At 40.2% G+C, this 19,188-nt stretch overlaps 1 protein-coding gene across 9 annotated transcripts in view; it reads right to left on the bottom strand.

Annotated features, from left to right (window-relative positions):
* DCX (doublecortin) overlaps positions 1-17,532 on the bottom strand; it is a 117,561-nt gene extending 100,029 nt beyond the window's left edge. For 4 of the 9 annotated variants that reach the window (XM_024353047.3, XM_009439525.5, XM_024353046.3 and 1 more), the window contains exons 1-3: positions 17,425-17,532; positions 15,322-15,707; positions 6,245-6,585 (exon numbers count right to left, since the gene is read on the bottom strand). In XM_024353047.3, coding sequence (XP_024208815.1) covers positions 6,245-6,585; positions 15,322-15,685 — 705 coding nt within the window. In that variant the 5' untranslated portion in view covers positions 15,686-15,707; positions 17,425-17,532. Of the gene's footprint in view, positions 1-6,244; positions 6,586-15,321; positions 15,708-16,040; positions 16,292-17,256 lie in introns of those variants that run through there. The other 5 variants (XM_054677161.2, XM_054677159.2, XM_054677162.1 and 2 more) reach the window with 3 other exon arrangements.
* Between the last annotated feature and the right edge of the window lie 1,656 nt (positions 17,533-19,188).

Consider the following 19,188-nt stretch of genomic DNA (forward strand, 5'->3'; position numbering starts at 1 on the left):
ATCCTTCCCTAGCACTGAAAATAGCACCACTGTGATATAAATAGCTTAATAATGGCACTGCCAAACACTTGCCACAATTTTAGCAGGCTGGCTTTTGCCTTGCTTTGTTTTGTGAGTCCTCTGCCTTCTGCTCCTTATACCATCCACAGTGTAAAGAAAAGGGGGTCAAACGAAAATTACAAGTTTGAAAATATTCTTTGGTGATGTCATTGCAGGCAGCAAGAAAGATCTGAATATAAGAATTATGCAAATACCTTTTAGAGGCCATCCTGGAAAGCAATGCATCCACCAAAGTAAGTACTACATCACATTGGCAATCCTTAGGAGCATAGAGAGGTAGAGTACATTCAGAAGAGTGAAAACATGTCTAGACAGAACCAACACTATGAGGTGGATACTCTGTTATTGTGGAACTAGAAGGACTCTTACAGGTCATATACTAAGGCTCCTTAAAAAATTAAGGCCCAAAAAGAGACGTGATTGGCTCCACGTTACATAGCTAGGGAAGAACAGAGTGAAGACTAAAACTCAGGCCTCTGAATCCCAGACTAGGGCTCTTTCCACTTGCTGAATGCTAGACAGTGACAGACTAGTCAGCACAAGAGACTGGAATTCTATGCCAAAGCTTTTGATTGAATTGGCCAAGTCACACCTCTGTCACTGCTCAGAGCCAGGAGCATCTCAACAACAATAAAACTCTAAGAGGATAAATTACTGAAGAAATAACTGATCACCAGGCTACACTTAGTCTTTTCTTTCCAGAAGGGCAGTATATTTGATGTTTGGCCACTCTTTTAAAGTGTGAAATCTACCACCACATATGACATGGTAATTTGCAAACTGTCTCCTTTCACAGAGCCCAGCCTGGCTTTTCACCTTTGTTCTATCTCACTTCATGCTCAAGCCAATCCTCCCAAAGCCTTTCTCTAGGAACCTCTGAAAGGTTGGAGAAGGAGAATTTTGGTAATAAAAACATGAACTTTCCAGCCTTGATCTTCTCAAGTGAAGGCCAATGATAAATGACCTCCCTCTTGAGGCATAATTTATGCCCACGTGGCCTTTTCTAATGAGCCCAATGTTGACTGACAGGGTCATAACACTAGGAGAAGAGAGAGGTTGGCTCTGAGAGAGCTGGAGGCCAGGGAGTATAAATAAGATCAGATATTACTTGGGAAAGCAGAGATAACAGGGGAGAGAAAAACTGGCTATGTAGGCAAAGGAAAAACACACCTACCTTGGTAAGTGCACTCAACATTTCCAAGGTTAAATCCAATCTGTCTTGCTGTGTTTCCTGCAATTGCCTTTGTGCTTACAGCACCCAGTTCTTTTGTATGGCAACGTGGAAAGGGCAAGTCTTTCCTAGAATACTAAGCAGCAATTGAAACATCCCTCATGCTCTCATCTGTGTATTATGCATCAACCATTTCCTTAAAACCCCTGTACTAGTTTCCAAGGCTATGGATAATCTTGGAATCGGCTTAAACTTCTCCTCTGTTATTCTGAGACCTGTAATCCCAGATCCAAGTAGTCGGTGCTATAAAGGTACAGACAAAAACATAAAATAAATCCTTCCAATTGAAAATTGGCCTAACAAAGCTAGAACAAGCACTAAAGGCCATACTTATGTCTTAGGCATGTATATTGAGGCAATAATGAATCTTCACTTGCACAGATTCTGGGTGTGGACAAAACTGAATCTAGAGATGTCAATCAGTGTAGCATGAAAATGGATGTTGTGAAGACCAGCTGCACCACAGTGTATGATGCCAAAAAGCTGGAAGTCTATTATTAAAGCTCTGCAATTAATTTTAAGGCCAGAACATGTATCTATTAAACTACTACTATCATGTGAACCAGAAATTTGGGTCCCAGTTTTTATGTATCCATCACTTTTATGCATGAAAGTCAATGTGTACTTTAGTTATGGAAATTAATAATTGGATAATTTTGTCAACACTCCACAACCACTCCAGCTGCCAAGGAATCAAAAGAACAATTTTCACCTGCAAGTGATCTAATATGCATCACCATCCAATCCTCTATCATGTCCTCTTTGACCTCCTAGAAGTCCATTTTAATCCCTGGGAGTAGCCAGAGCCCTACCAACTACTTCTTATATCATTAATAACTTCTTATTGAGGTAAGGAATCAATTGGGGTGTCTTCCTACTAGTGGTGGTTGGCTTTCCTGTCTACACAGACCCCAAATATCTCAGAGGCAAGAGGTCAGGAAACCAAACTTCTATAACATCAAACATAAGCCCTAGAAAGATAAAGGGCTCTAAAAGACACATTCAAACAAAATAAAAACAGAGAGAAAGAAATGAGCCATGTCTGCAGATTGCTTGTCAATCAGTGTAAGCCAATCAGTCAAATGATACACGCAATTACAGAAGCAACAATAAATTTGCAATAACCAACTGGGCTCTTTTAGCTGATCATTATTTATATGAAGAGGGAAAACCACCTGGTTTGGTCGATTTGGAATCCAGTTATAGTGAACACTGAAATCAAGCGATGGCCTTGATTTCATGAATAAATCATTCCATAACAAATAGTCTTGACCATACTTTGTTCTTTACAAATAAGTGCCTTGTGTCACGTGTAGCCAAAAACATGCATTGGAATCTCATCCAAGCAAGTCAAGCTATTGCCATACATGTGACTTCAGCCTCCACAAAAAAGATTATATTCGCAAGCAGTACGAATACCCACTAATAATCAAAGTGATTGACAGGTGTTAACTTTAGTGCTGTCATCACCAGACCTGGGAAATGAGCTGAGCTCCAAAATTTTGAATTTGGCACCAACTTTCACTATACCCAGCATCTATTTTGTAATTAGTAGGTTTGTCCATGTACCCCCAAATTTTATTTAATGTCTTTGCTGTAACAAAACAACGTTTAATTTGTGGTCACCCTGTGCATACCAATATTACCATTAAACTTACGGTAGTTAGTTCTTAATCATCAGTGTTTTATGTAAACAACATTTTCTAGTGCACTCTGTGCATGTGTGTGTGTGTATGTGTATATCTACATATATGTGTGTGTGTATATATACATACATATACATATATGTATGTGTGGGTACGTGTGTGTGTATATTTCATTAAAAATGTTTGTGGTTAAGTAGGATTGGGATGGATTTCCTTGCTGTAGAACTTCTCAGAGCATTCAATGTGCCAATGAGCACTGGAATCTCTAAGAATGGCACACAATTTGCAGCATTTTACTGCAAATAAGGCAAACCTTATTTGCCCACAGAATTCTCTTTGGAGAGCTTTTCGGGGTGGGGACATGGAGACATTTCTCCTTAGAATGTATTTAGGGAAATGTTGCTTTAAATGTCTGCCCTCAGTGACTTCCAAGTAAACCACCAGATAGAAGCCACCTGGTGGAATATGCACTCCTTTGGAGGCCCCCTATCTCTTCTGAAAGACCTAAGGATAATGTCTGGGGAATTGAAAGATGGGTCCTCAAAACATCTACCTGGGCCATCTGAGAATCTGTTTATGTCAGTTCATTCAATCAAAAAACATTTATAGAGCATCCATAATATACCAGGAGCTTAGCATTAATTAAAAAAAAAAAAGGTTTGGATTGCTTTTACCCTCCTTAGCAGAGACAGAAATTTTCAAAGATAAAGTGATATTTGAACCAGGTCTTATAAGATGACCTCCAGGGGTCAGGGAGGGCAGAGGAAGACATTTTAAAGAAAGGGAATGTATATACAGAGGTACAGATGCCTGAAAGGGCATTGTTCAGATCCACTGGGCACCACTCTATTTCTCTATATGAATGTCATATCATATGCTGGTATTTTGTAATATGTCCCCCAAAGAAAGGGAACTGATGTTTAAAGGAGTTTGAGAGAGCTTGCCACTCTGCATGGCCTGCTGTAGGACAAAACCCTATGCATCACTGGACTGGAGCTTGCTCCCCTAGGAGATGGAGGTGTCCCTTTATATATTATTTGGAACAAAAGCAGAATGTCAAGGCATGGTATATATTCACAAATGTTGGAACTTTATAATAAGAATGATAGAGATAAAGTAGGGGGAAGAGGCTAGGCATGGTGGCTCATGCCTATAATCCTAGCACTTTGGAAGGCCAAGGTGGGAGGATTGCCCTAGCTCAGGAGTTCAAGACCATCCCGGGCAACACAGTGAAAACCCGTTTCTACTAAAATACAAAAAAATTAGCCGGGTATTGCAGCGTGCGTCTGTAGTCCCAGCTACTTGGGAGGCTGAGGCAGGAGAATTGCTTGAACTCAGGAGGCAGAGGTTGCAGTGAGCCAAATTCACACCACTGCACTCCAGCCTGTGTGACAGAGTGAGACTCTGACTCCAAAAGTAAATAAATAAATAAATAAAGTAGGAGAAAGAGAGCTAACATTTATTAATATACGAAAATTGCCATAAATCTCATTTAATGATGAATTGTATGCATATATATATATATATATATATATATATATATATATATCCATGTGTCAATTTACAGAGTGCTTTCATATCCATTATTTGATTTGATCCTCATAAGAGTCCTGTGAGCATGCTCAGGGCAGGTGTGATCAGTCCTTTTGTACAGAGAAGGAGTGTGAGGTTCAGGACAGTTAAGTGGTTAAGTGACAATATCAAGACTAAAGTCCAAATCTTCTTAATCCCAGTCTTATGTTTTTGATTTGCGTATTCCTATATTACTTCAGAAGGCTGAAGGCACAGGGAATCAGATTTATGCCTAATATAAAGAAACTCTAAAAATCACAGCTGTTGAACAGTGAAATAGGCTGTCTTATAGTCTTATAGAGTGATTGTAGAGGATATCCATGCCTTAGGTGGAAGATTAAATGTCATGGCTTCTAAAGTCATTCTCAACTCTGTGATCCAATGATTCTAAACTTTCTATGTCCTATTTCTCTGAGATGAGGCTTTGGCAATCAGGCCTATACTTAGACAGCTCCTGTTTATTACATACATGGTGCTTAGAAGATAGACACTCTTAGAGAAATGCTTGGGAATTGGAGATTTTCCCAACATCACAGACAAACCCATTGCTTCAGTACAACAAACAGAAGTCACGTATAACCAATGCATCCAGGTAGCTCTCAGATCGCAAAATGATGGGAAACAAAGCCAAATATTTCTCAAAATTGCAAAGTACACAGTACCTGGGTGAGTTTTCCCTGAAACTTAAAATCTTGGAGCACACATTACTATCAGAAATTATAGGAGGAGGCACAGGTCTGCATTTGAACACTCATCAGTAACTTTGATATATAGTGAATCCACCTTTTAGGAATACCTTTTCTATATAGTTGTTTAAACACCAAAGGCATTTTAAGAGGTAGAATATATGGACTGATACTAATCCACACTTGTCTTTTCTGATGGGAGACCAGGATTCTCTTTAGAGCCAACAGAACCAGCCACTGTTCCAATTCCCTTGGAACATTTTTGTTGTATATTTACAGCTCCCTATGCTTAAGAGAATGGTGCATCTGTCTGATGGAGACGCCTGGCTGCATTCTTTCCCAGATATTAATATAGGTGGCACTTTAGTAGTATAACCAATGACATGAAGAACCTGATTTGGAGGGGGAACAGATGGCAGCATCTTTCTTGGGCTAATTTTAGGATCCTGAAATAGTCCCTTTCTCACACAAACCATCAGTGGAACCAAATTAAGACAGCTATGTCATATGGAAAAGAGAAAGAGAATAAATATGGTTTAGTGTGAGGCAAAGACAACGAGCCAGAGGCTTCAGTGCTTTCCCTGTATCTGACTTCTTTCAGAGCATATGAAGGTCACTTCAACTTCCTTTTATCAAAATAGATGCTGAGCATCAATGTGAGGGTATCTAAAAAGTAATGAATGGGCAAATATCATTTTCAGTCACATGTATTGAACAATGAAGGTTGCATCATATAATAGCTAAATTCATATTCATAAGAATTCATAGAACCTAGGTTCTAATACATCTTTCATAGCAGATAAGGAAGCTGAGGCTAAGTGACCTTTCTGCATGGTAAATCAGAAGCAGATTGAATTTCAAAGCCTCAGATTCCTGATTCATTGCTTTGCCTGCTAAAAATACCTTTTCTCCAAATGAAACATATAATATCAGGTTGTGATTATGAGATGTGGAGGAAGAGTCCATCAACAAGAAATGATATTTTAGGTATAACATGATCATCTAAGAATTTAGAAAAAACGGGAAAAGTACTTTGAAAAAGTACCTACCTGTTTTCCATCCAGAGTGTAGAGTTTTTTGACAACCCCGGTCTCCAGTTTGATGGCTTCTGTGATATCAGTGAGGACTTGCTCAAAAGAGTGGGCTGTCTTCTTGTTCAGAAGCACACGCACAGCCTTCCGAGGCTTCACCCCACTGCGGATGATGGTAACCAGCTTGGGGCGCACAAAGTCCTTGTTCTCCCTGGCCTGTGCACTGTTGCTGCTAGCCAAGGACTGGGGGGCTTTCATATTGGCAGATGTTTTTACGTTGACAGACCAGTTGGGATTGACATTCTTGGTGTACTCCACCTTTTTAAAGAAGTTGTCTGAGGAACAGACATAGCTTTCCCCTAAGGCAAGAAATAAGTGATTAGGTGATTAGTTTAATAGCAGATATATGGATTATTCTAACCAAACTAATACACACTGACACTGGAGTAGAACTTTTCAATAAATGGTGATACTAACCAACCTTAGGTGCAATTCCTAATTGGGCTAAAAACTTGGCTCATCCAAATTCAAGAGTAATTCTCAAAACATCCTTCAATATAATGACACACCTAGTTGAAGAACTCTGTAAAGCTAAGGGTTCTAAGGACAAAGAGCATGTCTAAATTTAATATAACAAGTGGAGTTCCAAGCTTGATATGTTTTTTTCTGGAATTTAAACATTTATGTTAGTTTCTAGGATGTTTAGCTTTCAGGGGCATTACTGGAGAATTTTTAACATCTCTATTTCTTAAAATCCCTGTCCTATTTTTGGACTCAAAGTCCCATCCCTTTGTGATATTATGAACCAAGGAAAACTTTCAAAGTTAAAACATTTTTATGCCAAGTTAAAATGAACCAAGTAACCTTGTATATCAGGCATACATACATACTTGATAAGAAACCAGGTCATCCTTTGCACAGAGTATATGGCCAAGTATGGAATATTGAAATGTGAAATGTGTGTGCATATGTTGAATGTTTATATGTGTGTATAAGTGTGTCCTCTACTCCTTACGCTACACTAGGTAGAGAAACTGTCTAAATAACAACCAGTACATATAAACACCTTAGCTTTTGCTTGAAAAATACTCTCATGTTTCTACCACTCACCCTTCATCTTTCCATCCTCTCAAAGGATGCACATAAGATCTGTGTATTCAGGGTCATCTTCACCAGTGCTCACCCTTGGCTGCCACAAGTAATGAGGTAAAGAAGTGAGAATACATTATACAGCCTGATTTATGGATTGGAAGGATCTAGTGTAATTTTCACATTTACCTTGGGCTAGAGGAAATGACTAATATCGCAAAAGAAATGCAGGGATCAGAGGCAAGAGGAGGGGACTGGACACCTGGGACTATGAGCTGAAGAAAATAGGAAGAGAGATAGGCTCAGCCTGGGGAAGAGAATACTGGAAAAGGTTGAATTCGTTGAGTAAAACACATTAGCCTCAAGGTATCTAGAAGTTCATTGAGAGGTTGAGCTGCAGAAACAGTGTGATTTAATCAGGCTTAAGTCATCGGTAATAACCCTAAATAAATAAATAAACCCTAGCCAGTGCACAGAAAGCATTAAACACAATTATAGTCTGATGGCTCTCCTTTGGTCTCAGCAGGAGAACTGCATTCAGAAACACCAGGTTGATAATTCACTCCCTTTGCAAATATTTATTGCTTTGCCATAGCACCAAATTCTTTAAGACATGTTAATGAATAAATTTCTCAGTAATGCTAAGAGAAGTTTCAGTCAAAATCTCTAGTGTACCTTTGAGGACATTTATGTGTGTGTGTATGTGTGTGTGTGTGCGTGCGTGTTGTGTGTGTGTGTGTGTGTGTGTGTGTGTGCGGAGGGGGAGGGTAAGTGGCATCCAACATAAGCAAAGTGACTTCCAAAGCTGCCCTCAGTCCCAGAGTTCTATCTTGACAGGGGGACAAAGGGATGGTTTTAAGTGAGGATAGGCACCCTTACCCACTTGGTGCATACATGGACACCCAGGGTGAGATGGTCAATACCCCAGCCAAGAGAAGCTCTGATTTCTTTGACTCCCTTGCTGGTTAACTCAACCCAACCCAAGTAATTATAGGCTGGGGTCTTTAATTTTTGACTTAAAAGGATGAAGGAAGGGGCCCTTTTAGTGTCTCCATATATTCACAGCCAATAACCCCCATAACCCTAGAAATGGTCTCTTGACTTAGCAGTTCACCAGATTCACTGGCACCTTGCAGGAGGTCACTGCCTTTGAGTCAGATGTTTTCCATAACTTGTCATGTACTTTAAAACTGTCAGACAAATGGTGGTGTGGAAATGTGTGAAGCTATATATTTATGATTTCACTCATCCAGTCTCCTCTGGAGAGTCAGCTGTGTAGCCCTATTAGGACTTTGGACTTTTTTGCTCCCATCTCTTAAACCTCTTAAGCCTCTGGAGTATGAGTATGATTAACCATCTCCAGATGAAAATGAACATGATGACTGACAGCTATAGTATCATATAGCACCCAAGAACTTTCCAGAGGGCCCAGCCTCAGCCAAATCTATGTTGAGCACCTTCCAGTGGTACATTTTAGTCACTCCACTCTCTCGTTGGGCTGAATATGGAGTAATGGAAAAAGCGCAGCTGATGTGATGTCAGTCAGGATGGGGTCCCCAACACTTCCTAGTTGTGCACTCTAACCTCCCTTGGCTTCAGTTTCTTCTTTGCAAAGCAAGGGTGATAATAAGAATACCTATCTTGTGGGGTTGTTGTGGGGCACTAATCAGATGATGGATAAAAAGTGTTCAACCCATGGCCAGGTGCAACGGCTCATGCCTGTCATCCTGACACTTTGGGAGGCTGAGGCAGGTGGATCGCTTGAGATCAGAAGTTCAAGAGCAGCCTGGACAACATGGTGAAACCCCATCTCTACTAAAAATACAAAAATTAGCTGGGCGTGGTGGCACATGCCTATAATCCCAGCTACTAGGGAGGCTGAGGAAGGAGAATCGCTTGAACCTGGGAGGCAGAGGGTGCAGTGAGCTGAGATCGCACCACTGCACTCTACCCTGGGTGACGGAGAGAGTGAGATTCCGTCTCAAAATAAAATAAAATAAAATAAAATAAAATAAAATAAAATAAAATGCTGATCCCAGAGCCTGGAACATAGTAAGCACTTGATAAATTTCTGTTATTATTAAGCCCCTAATCTTACGGAATAGAGGCGAGAACAAGAAGGAAAGAGCAAAGAGGAAAAGAGGAAAAAATTGCTGAGAGAAAGAGACTAAAAAGAGGAATAGAAGCTGAAGAGGAAAAAAAAGAGAAGGTATCAAGGGCAACCATCTAGGAACTGAGCTGTGATTATGATATGACATGAGCACTGCTGGGGGCCTGTGATTCAAGGATAAGATTTCCTGCTGGTTGGAAGGAGGCTTCCAGTTGTGGCAAATGCCAAATGTAGGAGATTTATGCTAACACCCAGTAAAGCTGCTGCTGCCTCTGCAGAGGCCCGCTGAGAGCTGGATATTTATCGTCGTCAAGAGTGATGACTCAGGAGTCACACAGACCTGGATTCAAATCTCAACTAGGCACTTAAAAGCTGTGTGACCTCAGGGAAATCACTTAATGTCTCTGAGTCTCAGCTTTGCCTTCTCTAAAGCAAAGATAATGCACTAGGTGACACCTGAGTCCCTTCTAGGTCCTAGAGTCTATAAGGAGGAATATTCTTCTCTTTTCCATCTCAAACAGGCTTCAGAAAACAAAGCTGTTAGGATAATTAAATGTTAAGAAAATAGCTGCCCACCTCCAAGGACTCTTCACTTCTGCTAGAAAGACATCAAATGCGCTTCTTTGCTAGACTAAGACTTCCTTGTCCTGATTTTGCCAGCATTTTCAATGTCTGCTGCCAGAGCTCAGTGCCTCCTGCACTTCCTGCTGCCTGGCACTTGGAGCTGGATGAGGTGTGTCGCACCTTTACACAGCTGGGTTCCCATCCTGCCACAGCTTCCAAGGGCTATTTCCTACCAGCTGGGGGCCTAGAGGGAAAGCTGGCTTCACAGCCAAGCAGGGTGCAAATTCGCTGGAACTAAAAACCTGCTTTAGGGTGAGGGGATAAGGAATGAAATCATGGAAGCACAGCTGAAAGGGCAGAAATGAAACAAGCTGTGGGCTGGAGATGATCTAATGTCTACCTCCCTTCTCTTTAAGAAGGCTGCATTTTCAAAAGCATTTTATATATATTTGTATCTTCTCAGTGCAAAAGCAAGCTTCTGCCTGGGTTTTCTCCTCTTCTCCAGGGCTTCCTGACTCAAGAAGGAATATATTAAATGACACTTTACTGTATTATATTAAAATATTAAATGACATTTGATTATCATATCTATTAGCAATGCATCCCTCCCAGGTATCTTAAAATTCTTGTGTTTGACAATGTACTTGCTTTAGTAGTTAGAGAATAAATTAGTGAGAAGGTGGATTCATCTCACTGAAACATATGAGCTATGGTAAAAGAACTGGATCATAGCCAGTGTGACTACACAGCTCGGATTTTCTAAGACTGTTCCAATTGTAAATATTCTGTCCCATGGTCTGTGTAATAACTCTTGAACTTGTCTCAATTTGGGTTCAGAAAAGCTGGCTAGTCATAAATGATATCCCCAAGGTTGATCTGGATACTTACATACAAGAAAATGGGGAAAGAATTGGACCAGATATAAAGGGAAAGAGAAAGATTCTAAAAAAAATAAATAAAATAAAAAAATAATAAAAAAACAAAGACATGACAAAAGGAAAACCCACCAGTGGATTTTATTCATTGACCTCCTTGGGATACAGCTAATGAGGACCACATCCTACAGGGCTTCACTAAGACCCTCGGTGTACCCAAGGACTGTGGGAAAACTGACATCAATAACCTTTGATCCAAAATGCTTCCCTTGATACTTTCTGTATCTAGCAGAAAACCGTAGACAAGAGGCACTAGACAAAGGAGTGTCACAAGGCCAGAGTGATTAACCAATTATTTTTAAATTTCATTTATTTTTAGGCTAAAGATGTAATACTGTGGCCATTTGAAAACACAATGTGTTCTATGCTCTATTATTCCTTTAAGATGTAAAAAGAAAAAAATTAAAACAGATTTCTGCACGTCTCAAAACTCCTACCACTTTAGTTAGGTGAATGGAACCATCAAGATCACCCAGTCTAATATTTCCCAAGTCTAAGTGCTCATAAAAGTCATGTGAGGAGATTTGTAAAAACACAAACACTGGGGCCCTAGTCCTGGGGATTCTGATTCAATAGATCTTGGGTGTGGCCCAGGAATGTAATATTTTTCTAAAGCTCTGAAAGATTTTGAAAGGCAGCCGGGTTTGGAAACCACTGATCATTACAATCCCTTACTAACATAATCATTGTCATAATCATTATTATTATTATTTCCATTATTAGTATTTTCACGTCATTAATAATAATAGTACCTGTAGCTATAATTTTACCTTGTCAATATGTTTCCATATCTATTATCTAAGTTTAACCTTACAACCACCCTAATGGATAGAGAAGGCAGGTGTTACTAGTCCCATTTTACAGTTAAAAATATTATTCACAAGAGATACACAAATGTGGTGGTCTACATATACATGAAATATCGTCCTTCAACAAAAAGGAAAGAAGTGCCAATACATGGAACAACATAGATACAATTTGAAAACATTATTCTAAGTCAAAGAAGCACAAAAGACCACATAGTATTTGATTCAATTTATATGAAGTGCGCAGAATAGGCAAATATGTGGAGACAGAAAGTAGATTAACCATTGTCTAGAGCTGAAGAGATTGGAGAAAATATGCAGTGACAACTAATTGGAATAGGGTTTCTTTTTGAGGAAATGAAAATGGTCCAAAATTATGTTATGATGATGGTTGCACCACTTGATAAATCTTCTAAAAATCATTGTACACTTGAATGGGTAAATTTCATGTTATGCAAATTATACCTTAATACAGTTGTTTGTTTTTTTAAAGAGTTATTTTAAAAATAATTAACATGAGTCACATTAATGATAAGAACAAACCTATGATCATGTAGCTAACCAGCTATAAACTAGGATAACTCAAACAATAATAACTACCTTTTATTAAGCACTACTGTGTGCCAGGCAGAGTAATATGCACTTTATATCTACTGTCTTATTTAATCCTCAAAGCCATTATTCCCACTTTACACATGACAAAATGAGGCTTAGGGAATCTAGATGGTTTCCTCAAGGTCTTACAGGCTAGCACTGACAGATCCTGGATTTCAACCAAATCTGAGTCCAAAGACTTCTGTTTTCATTATAATCTGCTGCCTCTAAGACTAGAACCCAATGACCTTGATATTTCACACCGGGAAGTCTGTCCTCCATTCCCAGATGGGCAGTTCTAAAATATAAAATAGGAGAGAAAAAGACACATTGTCTTCATCCTCCTCATCCCAGTGCCCTTTCCCATTTGGCTCTGTGGCAGTGGGAAAATTGATCACATTTCTTAACACTATCCCAGACATAGCCCTGAATTTTCTTGACTGAATAGGCAGTACTCAGGACTAAATGGGTATTGAGGACCACTGTGCCTTGTAGTTGTACATGACATGTGAACAAATGCAACTGAGCCCTATTCACACTTCACATAGTCCAGGAATTCACCAAGAAGTACTACTGCACCCAGGAGTGACAGATAAGAGGAGTTCAACCTAATATGACTCAAAGGGAATCAAGGGAATAGAAAGCTGCAGTCTTCTCAAAGTTACATTTATTGCCTACCTATGTTGAACAGAGATTATCACCAGCCCCTCGTGATACATCAATACACACACACACACACACACACACACACACACATATCTAGGGAGAAAAATCAACATGTAAAAAATGGATTTTGGGGAAATTTTGTGCATAACGCCTCTCTTATATCAGACACAAGAATATTCTAATACTTGGTCTGAATACAATGTCACTTGGTTCAGTACTCTTTCCTAATGTCTATTGTGGTCTTTAGAATATCACAGTTCATGGAAATGAGGACATATTGGGTGATACAGGGTGCTTTGTCTGTGAAAGTTGTTACAGAGAAATCCCTGAAATTTGACTGAGATGTGGATTTTACAGTGACAAAAGACAGACACCCTAACAATTACTCTGTTGGACAGCTCCCTCGACCTAGCTTCAAACCCTTCGAAGTTGCCGTGACTCTCCTTTATTTTAAGACATGCTCCAGGATGGCCAGTCCTTTGATGGTCAGGAAGGGCCTAGGATTAACCACTGCCTGTCCATTGAACACATGATGAAATAATCTAAGCTTCCTGGGCATTGGTTTTCAAGGTCAGCTATGTAGAAAGATCTCGGCCAGGCACAGTGGCTCACACCTGTAATCCCAACACTTTGGGAGGCCGAGGCGGGTGGATCCTGAGGTCGGGAGTTCAAGGCCAGCCTGACTAACATGGAGAAACCCCATCTCTACTAAAAATACAAAATTAGCCAGGCATGGTGGCACATGCCTGTAATCTCAGCTACTTGGGAGGCTGAGGCAGGAGGCAGAGGTTGTGGTAAGCCAAGATCATGCCATTGCACTCCAGCCTGGGCAACAAGAGCGAAACTCTGTGAAAGAAAGAAAGGAAGAAAGAAAGAAAGAAAGAAAGAAAGAAAGAAAGAAAGAAAGAAAGAAAGAAAGAAAGAAAGAAAGAAAAGGAAAGAAAGAAAGAAAAGGAAAGAAAGAAAGAAAGAAAAAAAGAAAGAAAGAAAGAAAGAAAGTCGAACTTGAACCTTGAGACTCAGATGCAGCAACAATATGGACACTGTCTTTTATAAGTAACTGGTCCCAATCACTTTGCCTGACAACTTGGGCAACAGCAGCTATTTGAGAGAACTAGTGTCTTGTACGAAGGAAACCCTCATTCTCCTTTGTCTAGGAACACAAGAAACTTAGAAGCAGTGAAGCAGAGGCAGGTTTTTCCCACATCAAATTCTTTAAGGTGCTATTTCTCCTTCCTTGTTAGTTATTTCATAATTTGGTTACTCTAGAGATCTGCCTGCTTTAAACTCACCTTTGCTCAGGGAATGAAAGGAGTGAGGAGAGAGGGCTGGATAATGGGGGAGGGGCTTGAGGAGGAACACATTAATTATCACCACTCCTTGAAGCTGTTCTTTAAAGCACTGTATTAGGTCAAATTGATCACATGTGTTATATCCACCAATTTAAAAATAGGGAAGCATCCTCAGTATAATTGATTTGATAATATAGAACGTTAAAAATGTGACCCAAGATCTATTTTCTAAATGACCACAAAGAAGACTCTATGGCTGGGTAAGTTCTGGTAAGAGGTAGGATTTTCCCTATTTTGAGGTGGGTACACAGGTTGTTGGGATTTTTGGCAATCTACTCAGAAAATTTAGTTGCCACACAAAAATCTATAGAGGTTATAAGGGGATTTAGGTATAGTGAGTCAAATCCTATTCTAATAGGAATGGTCTTTATTAAAATACCAGACATACCTACAGCTTTCTTTGGTATTTCTCCCAATGACCTCAGCCTTAGGGACACACCCTAAAGTAGGCTTTTTAGAAGCAACAGCTGAGCCGCGACCACTTACCTAAAAGAATAATCCTCTGTGAATATGTCCAGGAAATCCTGCTCTTAGGGTGCATATTTCCAATGAGTTGCAATTCACAAATAATTTCTCAGCAGTTCAAAGAAAATTTGGGCATAATATTTTCTCTGTTAACCCAACCAAATGTCCTACCTCGTTATACCCTTAATGATTTCATGCTCTGCCTCAATAGTGCTACTCAGAGTTAATTATGAACAAATCTAGAGTAAATGCTACAATTAAGATTTTCCTTTTTATACCCTGGCAGATAAGCACAATGCATGATCACCACCATTCACATTTCAACCTCAGCAGAGACTGAAGGGTGATTGCTAATGGCTCTGTTGATGTCTATAGCATTAGAAAGTTGAGCATCAATCAACCCGGTGTTTTGAAAAATACATTGCCTAATTTTTTTTTCAAAGCAACCGAAGAATGTAACCATAACCAATGATGCCACCTCCCACCAACGGCCACCACCCACTATTTAAATTACCTTCCTCCAGTTCATCCATGCTTCCGATCTTCCTGGATCCATCAATGGTGTAAATGTAACGCACTCCCTGAGGCAGGTTGATGTTGTCAGACAGAGATCGCGTCAGGTCAGCCAGCAAGGCGTCAAAGCTGCGAAAACGGTCAGAGGACACAGCGTACACAATCCCCTTGAAGTAGCGGTCCCCATTGCGGTAGAAACGTACCTTCTTGGCTTTCTTCTCATTACTCAGTGCCTGCAAGGTTCTGGTTCGGTAGAAGCTACAGTGGGCGCTGTGAGTGGGGCTAGGCAACCCATTCATCCGGGAGCCTCGCATGTTCCTGGATGTCTTATCTCTTTCGTCAAAGTGTCCAAAATCAAGTTCCATATTTTGGTGGAACCTCAGAGACCTGAGCGTTGGAGAAAGGGATGGGGGTGAAGAGAGGAAAAAACAAAAAGGGACAAGGAGAAGGAAAAAAGAAGGGATTTTAAATATTAGCCAGATCCAGATCTGCAATCTGCTGCTTGTGAAAAGAACTGGTTGAAAAAAGCCTGTGACCCATCTGCTGCTTGCCCCTGACCTGCAGGAATATTGATCTTAATAGAGAAGAAGGAGGGGCTGGGCGGGGGTGCTGGTGGTTGTGGGGGTTGGGAGTAAGAGATAGAGAGGGAGGCACTCTTGGCACTGTTCCAGACAGAGGAGAAGGGGAGATTTTGAAATAGCTGAAAATCCTGAGACTTACTGACAGTGGCTCCTATCAAATTGTAACTTCGGGCTAAATACATTAAAACTGGCATCTGTTTCCTCACACATGCCCACATGACTAACAGTTGTAAATGAATCCATAGCCTGACAAAATTCCCCTTGAAGAGAACAGAAGGAGCTACCCAAGGTTAGCATCTCCAGCTTAGGAAGCAGTCTTTGCATTTCAGTACAATGACTATGAAGGGGGAGTGTTTTCATTTTATTCCAAGCCCTCTTTCCTACTCTAATGTGTGCATCCCCTCCCCCCAGAATAAACTAAGATTCTCCTTTAAAGGGACAGCCTCCAGGGAACAGCCAGTGTCTTTGTGCTATTCATCAAACCCTTTCCCCACCAAGCTGGTGCAGCTATCCGACATTCATAAGAAATAAGCTGGGGGGAAAAAGGATTAGAAAAATAAGTTATTTAACAAGTGATTAGCTCTGTCTTCCCCCGGTTCCATTTGTTCACAAAATCCTTTTTCCCCCCCCCCAGGTGCTCCACCCCCTCCCCACTGATGCAGCAACACCTCTTAATGGAATAATTTAATTGTTGAAAGATTCACAAATGACTCTCCGAACAGCATACGGGACCTTTAGAAGGAAGCACACCTTTCATTGTTCTGGGTTTCTACCTTAATTGAAGTGACATTTACCCTCACAGCAGGCAATTCACCCCAAACTTGTATATTGCCCAGGTGCATTAGCTGAGAAAAGATGGTCATTTGTCAGGCTTTGCTTTTCTCCCTTCTGTTGAACCCCCTCCCCCACCAAGAACCCCAAACAATCAAAACATGAAACCCAATACAACTGAAGCCACAAATGCTAGCAAATGTAGTGACATCCTACGAGCCAAACTATTAACATGCATCTCACAGATGGGGATAAAAGGACTCACAAAGCAAGCAGGGCTCAGCTGCTACACACTGCCACATCAATATATTTGCAAGGGACCAGGAGGACAGGAGATAAGAAAGACTGGTGCCTAATGGGTTTGCCAGGCTCAATTCCGCCTTTTTTCCAATGTCACCATGACCTATGCTGAGCTCAGCATTGTCTCTGTCAGACAACCTGCAGTGGTAAGAGACCCCACCTCCTCAAGGCAAGTAGCAAACATTTCCCCAGGCATGCCAGTAAGGCTTTGCTTTGCTTTAGGATCAGAGGTAGTATTATTCTAAATTAACATCACAGTGAAAACAAAGGAACATCAAACTCACTTTTCCAAAGGAAAATCCCAGGTAGAAGCTTAGGGAAAAAATCGGATAGAATAAGGCAAAAAAGGAGAAGAGGAGACAGAGAGACAGAGAGAGCAGGCTTTGCCTTGTGCTTTTCCCGTTTGACATCTGTTACATTCTTCTTGAAAATCACTTAAAAGCCCCACTCACCGGTTTTCTGCTGGTTGGGTGGAGATGCTGAGAGAAAGAAAACCAATCTCTCTATGCCTTTGTTGTCTGAGCTCCAAGCAAGAAATTCCTGCCAGGGTGGATAGATGCCTTCTAGGTCCTAGTGCCTTGTCCAGCTTCTCCCATGTAACTCAGGCTTAGTGAATCCCCCCAACCTCCTATGATTAATTACATGCTTTTAAAAAAATTCACAGGCTGCATTAACAGCTAGAAAGGTTTCATTTATAACCAACAGGAAATTGTGGGGTAGCAAAAAGATTGCGCAGACAAAATCAGAATGCTCTAATGAGCAATGTGCTAGCCCTTTCTTTTAGAAAATTGGCAATTTCACTTGGCCAAAACCTTGGCCTAATCTGCCTGGGGGCCAGACTCAGACAGCCAAGCCAGGCTTCTTAGAAATTGTAGCTCTCTTCCTTTTACCCTCTTGAGAGAAAAAAAATAAAATAAAATCTGCAGATTCTTTAAGGCAGTTTAGCTCAAGTATCCAACAACTGGTTTTTTGTTTTTTAATGAAGTCAACAAAGTAGACTAAGAGGAAGTAGGATAGGAACAAAACAAGGGAAAATAATTTTAGAATATTATGGAAGATAGAAGTAAAAAGGACATCCCAAATCTATCAGCTTGGTGTAAGAATTTGGTTAATGAAAGGTTAATGTGGCATTTACCTTTGAGAGTTTGGAAGTTCAAACCCAACCCAAAGACCTTTCTATGTGAAGTAAATCTGATGGCTACAAAATAAATATTAACAGATTTCTCCTCAAACTGCTTATTTGTCACTAACAGACTTCTTTATATAAAATATGTTACAAAAAAAACTCAAGGAAGCATCCAAATTGAACTAATTAGATCAGGCCGAACTATAAAACAAAAGAGAAAGGTGAGAGGTTAAATGGGGTAGGGGGATGCTACCATCTTCACAATTGAAGCTACATGCATCAATATGTAGCAGCCTTGAACTATCATGGTTCTATTTTTGCTTGGCTTCCAGGAAGCTCAGAGCTAACAGCATGCTCAGTAATTATTTTATATCTGATTCCTAGTATAATTAACCCTTCCTTTTATATAGTGCTGTTGATCTTTTATATTTAAGCATTTTCTCTGCATGTGTTTTATTGTAAGCTGCCGCCAAGTGGGATAAAATATATGATGGTCTTTCTTCTGTGAAAGGTGTTGACTCAGCAAAGCCTGGAACTGTCTGTTAGTTGAGTGGACAGCCTCAAATGTGCAACCAGCTAGTTAAGTACCCCCAACACCTTGCTGCTGATTTCTTGGTTACTATACAAGTACCTCAGGGGAATGCATGTGTCTGCCCTGTTTTCTTCCATGTGTTGTTGCCTTACCTTGTGGCAACCTCATGAAAAATCAACATTATTCAGGATAGAGGCAAAGAAAAATCAAGGAATAAGGGCAGGAAAATATGGAAATTCCAACAAGGCTAATGTCTTAAAACTTCTTTCTTGCACATCATAAGCATTCAGTAAATATGTAGCAATTAATTTTGCATCAGAACTAAAAATCACTTTATTTCTGGTGAAGATACAACAATGGATGGGATAATAAAACTTAAACACGAACCATTTGGAATGTATTTCAGAGGAAAATTCCTCATAATATAGGCTTTGCAATGCTACTGTGGAAGCTACAAAATGTCTTTATGAGACAGCCTAGGATAAATGACTTTGTTTGCTTTATATATACTAGAGAGCAGAGGGATAGGCAGGATCAATATTTCCTTGTTTGAGATAT

Source organism: Pan troglodytes, chromosome X, assembly GCF_028858775.2.
Source record: "Pan troglodytes isolate AG18354 chromosome X, NHGRI_mPanTro3-v2.0_pri, whole genome shotgun sequence".
Taxonomy (NCBI): Eukaryota; Metazoa; Chordata; class Mammalia; order Primates; family Hominidae; genus Pan; species Pan troglodytes.